Source organism: Oncorhynchus clarkii, chromosome 13 (assembly GCF_045791955.1).
Source record: "Oncorhynchus clarkii lewisi isolate Uvic-CL-2024 chromosome 13, UVic_Ocla_1.0, whole genome shotgun sequence".
In the NCBI taxonomy this organism is placed as follows: Eukaryota; Metazoa; Chordata; class Actinopteri; order Salmoniformes; family Salmonidae; genus Oncorhynchus; species Oncorhynchus clarkii.
In genome coordinates, this window is record NC_092159.1 from 9073288 (window position 1) to 9085787 (window position 12500).

A 12500-nucleotide genomic window follows, 5' to 3' on the forward strand; every position below is an offset into this window, starting at 1 on the left:
TGAGTCATTGTGAGGTAATTGAGGTAGCTATATACTGTACATATCGGTAGGGCTGAAGTGACTCGGCAACAGGATAGATAACAGTACCAGTACTGAGTCATTGTGAGGTAATTGAGGTAGCTATATACTGTACATATCGGTAGGGCTGAAGTGACTCGGCAACAGGATAGATAACAGTACCAGTACTGAGTCATTGTGAGGTAATTGAGGTAGCTATATACTGTACATATCGGTAGGGCTGAAGTGACTCGGCAACAGGATAGATAACAGTACCAGTACTGAGTCATTGTGAGGTAATTGAGGTAGCTATATACTGTACATATCGGTAGGGCTGAAGTGACTCGGCAACAGGATAGATAACAGTACCAGTACTGAGTCATTGTGAGGTAATTGAGGTAGCTATATACTGTACATATCGGTAGGGCTGAAGTGACTCGGCAACAGGATAGATAACAGTACCAGTACTGAGTCATTGTGAGGTAATTGAGGTAGCTATATACTGTACATATCGGTAGGGCTGAAGTGACTCGGCAACAGGATAGATAACAGTACCAGTACTGAGTCATTGTGAGGTAATTGAGGTAGCTATATACTGTACATATCGGTAGGGCTGAAGTGACTCGGCAACAGGATAGATAACAGTACCAGTACTGAGTCATTATGAGGTAATTGAGGTAGCTATATACTGTACATATCGGTAGGGCTGAAGTGACTCGGCAACAGGATAGATAACAGTACCAGTACTGAGTCATTGTGAGGTAATTGAGGTAGCTATATACTGTACATATCGGTAGGGCTGAAGTGACTCGGCAACAGGATAGATAACAGTACCAGTACTGAGTCATTATGAGGTAATTGAGGTAGCTATATACTGTACATATCGGTAGGGCTGAAGTGACTCGGCAACAGGATAGATAACAGACAGTAAGTAGCAGCAGCTTTGGTGGCGAGTATGAAAGTGTGGTGTCAGTGTGTGTGGGAATATATAGTGTGTGTTGGAGTGGAAGTATGTGTGGTGTCAGTGTGTGTGTGTTCGGTGTAAGTATGTGTGGTGTCAGTATGTGTGTGTGTGTGTGTGTGTGTTTGGGTGAGTGTGTGTTTGTTGGGGTGAGTGTGTGTGCATAGTCAATGCAAAAGAGTTAGTGCCAAAAAGTCATGATTGTAGTCTGTTTTGTAATGAATACGGACAGTTTCCTGGACACAGACCACGCCTGGATTCTCTGTTGATCTGGCTGATTGGTTCAGGACCAGGGTTGATGTGATCTGGCTGATTGGTTCAGGACCAGGGTTGATGTGATCTGGCTGATTGGTTCAGGACCAGGGTTGATGTGATCTGGCTGATTGGTTCAGGACCAGGGTTGATGTGATCTGGCTGATTAGTTCAGGACCAGGGTTGATGTGATCTGGCTGATTGGTTCAGGACCAGGGTTGATGTGATCTGGCTGATTGGTTCAGGACCAGGGTTGATGTGATCTGTCTGATTGGTTCAGGACCAGGGTTGATGTGATCTGGCTGATTGGCTGGCTGATTGGTTCAGGACCAGGGTTGATGTGATCTGGTTGATTGGTTCAGGACCAGGGTTGATGTGATCTGGCTGATTGGTTCAGGACCAGGGTTGATGTGATCTGGCTGATTAGTTCAGGACCAGGGTTGATGTGATCTGGCTGATTGGTTCAGGACCAGGGTTGATGTGATCTGGCTGATTGGTTCAGGACCAGGGTTGATGTGTGTCTGGGAAACCACCCTATGAGACTCTGTTGTTGTGTACTTACGCTCCACTGTTCTTCTGCTTCCTGTCTCCTCCTCCTCCTCCGCAGCGATTGGCCGGACGTTGATCCCGCGGTACTTCCGGAGTATATTCGAGGGGGGCGCCACCGACCTCTACTACGTGTTGAAGCACCCCAAAGAGTCCTTCCACAACAACTTCGTCTCGCTGGACTGTGACCAGTGTACCATGGTTACGCAGAACGGAAAACCCATGTTCACACAGGTGTGTGTGTGTGTGTGTGTGTGTGCGTGCGTGCGTGCGTGTGCGTGTGTGTGTGTGCGTAGGCTATGTCTTTCCTGCGGACACTATTGTAAACATGAGGGAGAATCCTAACATCACAATCTGCATTTGTAACTCAACTGAAAGAGTTCAGTGCATCTTCTATGTGAAAGTCTACACATGTAAGTCATGCTAGGATTCGGCACATAGTTGCTGGCGAATTGCTATCTTTGCGCGCAACCAATATTCTGAACATAACTTTGGTGATCTCCTTTTGTAGAAAGTGCAACCCTGACCTCTGACCCCTCTAGGTGTGTGTGGAGGGTCGTCTGTACCTGGAGTTCATGTTTGACGACATGATGAGGATCAAGACGTGGCACTTCAGCATCCGACAGCACCGCGAACTGATACCGCGCAGTATTCTTGCCATGCACGTGAGTTAAACACACACACACACACACACACACACACACACACACACACATGATACCGCGCAGTATACTGGCCATGCACGTGAGTTAAACACACACACACACACACACACACACACACACACACACATGATACCGCGCAGTATACTGGCCATGCACGTGAGTTAAACACACACACACACACACACACACACACACATGATACCACGCAGTATACTGGCCATGCACGTGAGTTAAACACACACACACACACACATGATACCGCGCAGTATACTGGCCATGCACGTGAGTTAAACACACACACACACACACACACACACATGATACCGCGCAGTATACTGGCCATGCACGTGAGTTAAACACACACACACACACACACACACACACACACACACACATGATACCGCGCAGTATACTGGCCATGCACGTGAGTTAAACACACACACACATGATACCACGCAGTATACTGGCCATGCACGTGAGTTAAACACACACACACACACACACACACACACACACATGATACCGCGCAGTATACTGGCCATGCACGTGAGTTAAACACACACACACACACACACACACACATGATACCACGCAGTATACTGGCCATGCACGTGAGTTAAACACACACACACACACACACACACACACACACACATGATACCGCGCAGTATACTGGCCATGCACGTGAGTTAAACACACACACACACACACACACATGATACCGCGCAGTATACTGGCCATGCACGTGAGTTAAACACACACACACACACACACACACACACACACACACACACACACATGATACCACGCAGTATACTGGCCATGCACGTGAGTTAAACACACACACACATGATACCACGCAGTATACTGGCCATGCACGTGAGTTAAACACACACACACATGATACCACGCAGTATACTGGCCATGCACGTGAGTTAAACACACACACACATGATACCACGCAGTATACTGGCCATGCACGTGAGTTAAACACACACACACACATGATACCACGCAGTATACTGGCCATGCACGTGAGTTAAACACACACACACATGATACCACGCAGTATACTGGCCATGCACGTGAGTTAAACACACACACACATGATACCACGCAGTATACTGGCCATGCACGTGAGTTAAACACACACACACACATGATACCACGCAGTATACTGGCCATGCACGTAAGTTAAACACACACACACACACACACACATGATACCACGCAGTATACTGGCCATGCACGTGAGTTAAACACACACACACATGATACCACGCAGTATACTGGCCATGCACGTGAGTTAAACACACACACACACACACACTCACACACACATGATACCACGCAGTATACTGGCCATGCACGTGAGTTAAACACACACACACATGATACCGCGCAGTATACTGGCCATGCACGTGAGTTAAACACACACACACACACACACACACACACACATGATACCGCACAGTATACTGGCCATGCACGTGAGTTAAACACACACACACATGATACCACGCAGTATACTGGCCATGCACGTGAGTTAAACACACACACACATGATACCACGCAGTATACTGGCCATGCACGTGAGTTAAACACACACACACATGATACCGCGCAGTATACTGGCCATGCACGTGAGTTAAACACACACACACACACACACACACACACACACACACACACACACATGATACCGCGCAGTATACTGGCCATGCACGTGAGTTAAACACACACACACATGATACCACGCAGTATACTGGCCATGCACGTGAGTTAAACACACACACACACACACATGATACCGCGCAGTATACTGGCCATGCACGTGAGTTAAACACACACACACATGATACCACGCAGTATACTGGCCATGCACGTGAGTTAAACACACACACACATGATACCACGCAGTATACTGGCCATGCACGTGAGTTAAACACACACACACATGATACCACGCAGTATACTGGCCATGCACGTGAGTTAAACACACACACACATGATACCACGCAGTATACTGGCCATGCACGTGAGTTAAACACACACACACATGATACCACGCAGTATACTGGCCATGCACGTGAGTTAAACACACACACACATGATACCACGCAGTATACTGGCCATGCACGTGAGTTAAACACACACACACATGATACCACGCAGTATACTGGCCATGCACGTGAGTTAAACACACACACACATTCACCTGTTGTCTAATAGCGATGGTAGACAGATCAATACATGGTGTCCGACCTCTCGAACCCCTGACCTCTCGAACCCCTGACCTCTCGAACCCCTGACCTCTCGAACCCCTGACCTCTCGAACCCCTGACCTCTCGAACCCCTGACCTCTCGATCCCCTGACCTCTCGAACCCCTGACCTCTCGAACCCCTGACCTCTCGAACCCCTGACCCCTCGAACCCCTGACCTCTCGAACCTCTGACCTCTCGAACCCCTGACCCCTCGAACCCCTGACCTCTCGAACCCCTGACCCCTCGAACCCCTGACCTCTCGAACCTCTGACCTCTCGAACCCCTGACCTCTCGAACCCCTGACCTCTAACCCTACAGGCCCAGGACCCCCAGATGTTAGACCAGCTGTCTAAGAACATCACCAGATGTGGACTGTCTAACTCCACCCTCAACTACCTCCGAGTGAGTACACACAAACATCAACAACAACAAACATAGATCCCTACCTCCCAGTGAGTACACACAAACATCAACAACAACAAACATAGATCACTACCTCCCAGGGAGTACACACAAACATCAACAACAACAAACATAGATCCCTACCTCCCAGTGAGTACACACAAACATCAACAACAACAAACATAGATCCCTACCTCCCAGGGAGTACACACAAACAACAACAAACATAGATCACTACCTCCCAGGGAGTACACACAAACAACAACAACAACAAACGTAGATCCCTACCTTGATACAGTGCCTTGCAAAAGTATTCATACCCCTTGGATTTCTTCTGTTACTCTGTTACAAGGTAAAATAGATTTAATAATAGATTTAATTGTAATTTTTTTTTGTCAACAATCTACTCAATACTCTGTCAATTCTATTTTAAAGATGAATAAGAATTGGATTACTGAAATCTAGTCGTAGCCCCTTTGTTTAGGAAAGTGTACATTCATTCAGGAGTAAAACATGAAATGATACAATGACTGTGAGGTTAAAGTGCAAACTGTCAGCTTTATGTTTGAAGTAGTAGTTTAACATAGTGCTTATAGGTATAATAGTAGTTTAACATAGTCCTGATAGGTATAATAGTAGTTTAACCTAGTACTGATAGGTAGGGTAGTAGTTTAATATAGTACTGATAGGTAGGGTAGTAGTTTAATATAGTACTGATAGGTAGGGTAGTAGTTTAACATAGTACTGATAGGTAGGGTAGTAGTTTAATATAGTACTGATAGGTATTGTAGTAGTTTGACATAGTGCTTATAGGTATAATAGTAGTTTAACATAGTACTGATAGGTAGGGTAGTACATAGTACTGATAGGTAGGGTAGTAGTTTAATATTGTCCCCTGATATTGCCGTACAGCTTCCACCTAACAAACCTTTCATATCCAGGGGAGTTTCTGGACGGGCCTAAAAACTAGAGTACAACATTAGACTGAAGTCCACTGTGAAGGACATGTTATTGTGTGAAGAGAGAGTCTTGTCTTTCGTGTCATGAATAATTCACACCTGGTGGTAATTTCCACTACACAAAGAATGGTTGTCTTGTCTCTGTATCATCTCAAGTCTCCCTCCCTCCCTCCGTCATGTGTCTCTCCTGTAGCTGTGTGTGATTCTGGAGCCCATGCAGGAGCTGATGTCCAGACACAAGACCTACAGCCTCAGCCCCAGGGACTGTCTCAAGACCTGTCTCTTCCAGAAGTGGCAACGTATGGTGGCCCCGCCAGGTAACACACACACACACACACACACACACACACAACGTGCAGACACACACACACACACACACACACACACACACACACACACAACGTGCAGGCGCGTACACACACACACAACGTGCAGGTGTGTACACACACACACACACACACACACACACACACACACACAAAACGTGCAGGCGCACACACACACACACAACGTGCAGGCGAACACACACAGGCAGACAGAACGTGCACCCACATGCGTGAACGCATGTACACACACACTCCTCCTCCCTAACACCAAACTCTCCCTCTCTCCCCCCTTTCCCCCAGAGGAGCCGGAGAGGCAGGCTCCCAGTAAGCACACACACGCGCGCACATACACACAACCTCTCACACACACATCAAGATTGGGTTCCGGGTTCCAAGACTGCACACACCTCTTCACCTCCGTCCTAACTCTGTCTCCCGCTCTCCTTTCTCCTCCCCAACTCTACCCTCTCCTCTCTCCTCCCCAACTCTACCCCCTCCTCCTCTCCTCTCTCCTCCCCAACTCTACCCCCTCCTCCTCTCCTCTCTCCTCCCCAACTCTACCCCCCATCCTCTCCTCTCTCCTCCCCAACTCTACCCCTCATCCTCTCCTCTCTCCTCCCCAACTCTACCCCCTCATCCTCTCCTCTCTCCTCCCCAACTCTACCCCCCCCCCTCCTCTCTCCTCCCCAACTCTACCCCCCCCCCCCCTCCTCTCCTCTCTACCCCCCCCATCCTCTCCTCTCTACCCCCCATCCTCTCCTCTCTACCCCCCCATCCTCTCCTCTCTACCCCCCTCCTCTCCTCTCTACCCCCCATCCTCTCCTCTCTACCCCCCCTCCTCTCCTCTCTACCCCCCATCCTCTCCTCTCTCCTCCCCAACTCTACCCCTCATCCTCTCCTCTCTCCTCCCCAACTCTACCCCCTCATCCTCTCCTCTCTCCTCCCCAACTCTACCCCCCCCCCTCCTCTCTCCTCCCCAACTCTACCCCCCCCCCCCCCCATCCTCTCCTCTCTACCCCTGCATCCTCTCCTCTCTACCCCCCCATCCTCTCCTCTCTACCCCCCATCCTCTCCTCTCTACCCCCCCATCCTCTCCTCTCTACCCCCCTCCTCTCCTCTCTACCCCCCATCCTCTCCTCTCTACCCCCCCTCCTCTCCTCTCTACCCCCCCTCCTCTCTCCTCTAGCTGAACCAGCCAGACAGGCCCCTAATAAGAGGAGGAAGCGTAAGATGTCAGGCGGCAGCACCATGAGTGCCGGAGGAGGAACCAACAACAACAACAACAAGAAGAAGAGTCCAGCGAGCAGCTTCCCCCTGTCCAGCCAAGTACCAGTAAGTAGCAGTCAAATCAATCACATGTGTTTTAGGAAGCCCTTTTTACATCAGCAGTCACAGTGTGTTGCAGTTACGTGGTCTAAAACCTCAAAGAGCGAGCAAGCTACACCCCTATCTTTGTAATGATGTTATCTCCCTCCCCTTTAAGATGTGATGGTGGAGGAAAAGCCCACCCTGATAGGAGGGGAGCTAGCTTTGGTAGTAGTAGTAGTAGTCGTCTCCTCCCCCTATCTCTGTAATAATGGTTTCTTCCTCCCCCAAAGGACGTGATGGTGGTGGGAGAGCCCACCCTGATGGGAGGGGAGTTCGGGGACGAGGACGAGCGCCTGATCACGCGGCTGGAGAACCAACAGTTCGACGCGGCCAACGGCATTGATGACGAGGACAGCTTCAACAACAGCCCCGCGCTGGGCGCCAACTCTCCCTGGAACAACAAGGCCCCATCCAGCCAGGAGAGCAAGAGTGACAACCCTACGTCTCAGGCCTCACAGTAGAGGAGGGGAGGGAGGGGAGGGGCTTCCGTATTCTTAAAGGGGTTTCCTCTCCTTGTGGGTGTGTGTCAATTGTCTGTAGTGGCTTCCTGACTGTTCTTATCTTTTCCTCTTAAAGGGGCAATCCGCAGTGGAAAAAATAACTTAGTGTCACCTCTACCTCCTGTTTTAGGAGCTGAGGGATGGGCCTGGAGACGTGTAACCACTCTAAAATTCATAGACCGCTATGGGTACAAGGACTGACCATCCAAGATATAACAAACATATATATATATATAGTTTTAAGCATGTTTTGAGGCTATACAGTTTTTCATTAGATGGTTACAGAGTAAACCACGTTGATAGTGTGGGTTGTGACGGGGTGCGTCAGTTGAATTAAGCCCCTGAGACATTTAAAGGTTATATATTCCTCAAGAATCAACAGGTACATATCATTCATTTAGAAGTCCAACAAATGGCTGTAGGGACTACGGATTGCCCCTTTTCTAATAGGGATTTTATCTTGTCCTGTGGAGTAGACGGAGGATCCCACTGGTTGATAAGAGGTTACCTTTCCCTGTCTACCTTCCTACATCAGTTCTGATATGAGAGCTTGGTAGGTGACAGGAAATGACTGAGAGCTATTACTTATAGGGGCCTCCTCCAGACCTGGCTCTCCTAGCTGGTCTTTTAAGGAGAGACCTGAGGAGAGGGAAGACGCTTGGGACAGTTGAGATGCACCCAGGTAGGGGTGCAGGAAGGGGTGGTGGGGTAGGGAGAGGGCGGGTGAGGGGGACACGAGGACGACTCACACATCTACCTTCAGAAGAATCATGGTCACTAGATATGGAGTCTTAACTCTGGTCCACTCTGCTGCTGCACTGTGTGTGTGTGTGGCTGTTACTTGGTCAGAACTAAAGCCTGGACTGTGCCAAAGCTAGCGGACCGGAGTTGAGATCCAATCAGTTTAAAATGCTTTCTCACACACACACAGACACACACACACACACACACCATTGAAGGAATACTGATCCAACCTTTTAACAGATAACAGAAAGCATTTAAACAACAACAACATTTTAGAGTTTTATACCAGTCTCTATTTCCCTAGAATGTTTTTATTTTATTTTCTACTCCTGCATTTCAAACCTACTTTTTATTTGTTCTTTTTTACCGACGATATTCAGAAGCTAACAGACCAAGGAGCCAGAAAACAGGACTATTCTACCCTCCCCCCTGACAAAATATATTTGGTCTGTTTTAATATCTTTTATGTTTTAAAGAGAAATAATTGTGGATGTTTTTTGAGATTGATTTTCTCCTGTTTTTTCGTGTATTTGTGCTTGTATATTTAAGGTAGTAGCAACGTCCTGTACGACTGTATTCTGACTTAGAGGTTCCTGAAGACATTCTGATCTAATGGAAAGAAATGAAATGAAAAAGAAATGGACAAAAAGAAGGAAAAAACACATGAACCTCTTAACCAATCCCGTCTCTCCATTTACATCTCTTAACCAATCCCGTCTCTCCATTTACATCTCTTAACCAATCCCGTCTCTCCATTTACATCTCTTAACCAATCCCGTCTCTCCATTTACATCTCTCAACCAATCCCCTCTCTCCATCTACATCTCTCAACCAATCCCCTCTCTCCATTTACATCTCTCAACCAATCCCCTCTCTCCATCTACATCTCTCAACCAATCCCGTCTCTCCATTTACATCTCTCAACCATTCCCCTCCATCTACATCTCTCAACCAATCCCCTCTCTCCATCTCTCTCTTTCTCTCTCTCTCTTTACAGTGTCCATCCTGATCATAACAGTGACACCTCTCTCTCTCTCTCTTTAGTGTCCATCCTGATCATAACAGTGACACCTCTCTCTCTCTCTCTTTAGTGTCCATCCTGATCATAACAGTGACACCTCTCTCTCTTTAGTGTCCATCCTGATCATAACAGTGACACCTCTCTCTCTCTCTCTTTAGTGTCCATCCTGATCATAACAGTGACACCTCTCTCTCTTTCTCTTTAGTGTCCATCCTGATCATAACAGTGACACCTCTCTCTCTCTCTCTTTAGTGTCCATCCTGATCATAACAGTGACACCTCTCTCTCTCTCTCTTTAGTGTCCATCCTGATCATAACAGTGACACCTCTCTCTCTTTCTCTTTAGTGTCCATCCTGATCATAACAGTGACACCTCTCTCTCTCTCTCTTTAGTGTCCTCCTGATCATAACAGTGACACCTCTCTCTCTCTCTCTTTAGTGTCCATCCTGATCATAACAGTGACACCTCTCTCTCTCTCTCTCCTTTCTTTTAAATGTTTTTAACTTGTGTACATTCATTTATAAAACCCTGGGGTACAGTCACCATTGAGAAGACAAAACCCTGGGGTACAGTCACCATGGAGAAGACAAAACCCTGGGGTACAGTCACCATTGAGAAGACAAAACCCTGGGGTACAGTCACCATTGAGAAGACAAAACCCTGGGGTACAGTCACCATGGAGAAGACAAAACCCTGGGGTACAGTCACCATTGAGAAGACAAAACCCTGGGGTACAGTCACCATTGAGAAGACAAAACCCTGGGGTACAGTCACCATTGAGAAGACAAAACCCTGGGGTACAGTCACCATTGAGAAGACAAAACCCTGGGGTACAGTCACCATTGAGAAGACAAAACCCTGGGGTACAGTCACCATGGAGAAGACAAAACCCTGGGGTACAGTCACCATTGAGAAGACAAAACCCTGGGGTACAGTCACCATTGAGAAGACAAAACCCTGGGGTACAGTCACCATTGAGAAGACAAAACCCTGGGGTACAGTCACCATTGAGAAGACAAAACCCTGGGGTACAGTCACCATTGAGAAGACAAAACCCTGGGGTACAGTCACCATTGAGAAGACAAAACCCTGGGGTACAGTCACCATTGAGAAGACAAAACCCTGGGGTACAGTCACCATTGAGAAGACAAAACCCTGGGGTACAGTCACCATGGAGAAGACAAAACCCTGGGGTACAGTCACCATTGAGAAGACAAAACCCTGGGGTACAGTCACCATTGAGAAGACAAAACCCTGGGGTACAGTCACCATTGAGAAGACAAAACCCTGGGGTACAGTCACCATTGAGAAGACAAAACCCTGGGGTACAGTCACCATTGAGAATACAAAACCCTGGGGTACAGTCACCATTGAGAAGACAAAACCCTGGGGTACAGTCACCATGGAGAAGACAAAACCCTGGGGTACAGTCACCATTGAGAAGACAAAACCCTGGGGTACAGTCACCATTGAGAAGACAAAACGCTGGGGTACAGTCACCATTGAGAAGACAAAACCCTGGGGTACAGTCACCATTGAGAAGACAAAACCCTGGGGTACAGTCACCATTGAGAAGACAAAACCCTGGGGTACAGTCACCATGGAGAAGACAAAACCCTGGGGTACAGTCACCATTGAGAAGACAAAACCCTGGGGTACAGTCACCATTGAGAAGACATGTTTGCATCTTCAAGTTCAGCAGATTTATTTTTTTTCATTTCATTTTTCTATTTATTTTTAATGAAATATCAGATATACGTTCTGTTTCTCCCCCCCCCCCCCCCCCCCGGTTACACACTCATCCTAAATGTACACTACTATTAGCAAATAAGCTAACGGTCTACTGCTGTTTAAAAAGTCTGAACAGACAACCTGACATCATTCATCCACCATGTGTCCCAAATGGCACCCTAATCCCTATCAAGTTATGGTCGAAGGTAGTGCACTACATACAGAATAGAGTGTCATTCGGGACGCAACCCCAACTAGTTATTAATGTTTACCTGAAGTCGTAGGGTTGTATGTATTTCCAATACCTGTGTTGTATAGGCTTGATCTGTAATATTGAGTCTGTTGCGCATGTGTTTGGTAATACCTTCAATTCTCACAAGGGGGCGCTGTTAGAGTATCACAAATAAGACCATTCCATAACTTTATACATCCAGTTCAACCATGTGCAGTGATATGATCTGCGCCCCCCCCCCCCCCCCCCCCCACCCTATGTAGTGCAGTACTTTTGTTCAGGGCCAATGTGAGAACAGGGGGCCGTTTGGGACATGGTCCTTGTTATTTAGTTCTGTAAATGTTGTTCCAGCTCTGTCAAGTACATTGTGTACGTTTTCAGTACAGCTCCGGCTGTAACAGAGAGAATATGTCCCAAATGGCACCCTATTCCCTACATAGAGCACTACTTTAGACCAGGACCCATTGGCCCTGGTCAAAAGTAGTGCACTATATAAGGGAACAGGGGGCCATTTTGGATGCAAGCCTAGA

At 47.6% G+C, this 12500-nt stretch overlaps 1 protein-coding gene across 3 annotated transcripts in view; it reads left to right on the forward strand.

The window, feature by feature from the left end:
* The window catches only part of LOC139424356 (LIM domain-binding protein 1), a 53914-nt gene that overhangs the window by 41272 nt on the left and 142 nt on the right, over positions 1 to 12500 (forward strand). For all 3 annotated transcript variants that reach the window (XM_071176098.1, XM_071176097.1, XM_071176099.1), the window contains exons 6-11: positions 1818 to 1990; positions 2299 to 2421; positions 5005 to 5088; positions 6241 to 6364; positions 7560 to 7705; positions 7972 to 12500. The exon at positions 7972 to 12500 is cut by the window's right edge and continues 142 nt beyond it. In XM_071176098.1, coding sequence (XP_071032199.1) covers positions 1818 to 1990; positions 2299 to 2421; positions 5005 to 5088; positions 6241 to 6364; positions 7560 to 7705; positions 7972 to 8202 — 881 coding nt within the window. In that variant the 3' untranslated portion in view covers positions 8203 to 12500. The remainder of the gene's footprint in view (positions 1 to 1817; positions 1991 to 2298; positions 2422 to 5004; positions 5089 to 6240; positions 6365 to 7559; positions 7706 to 7971) is intronic.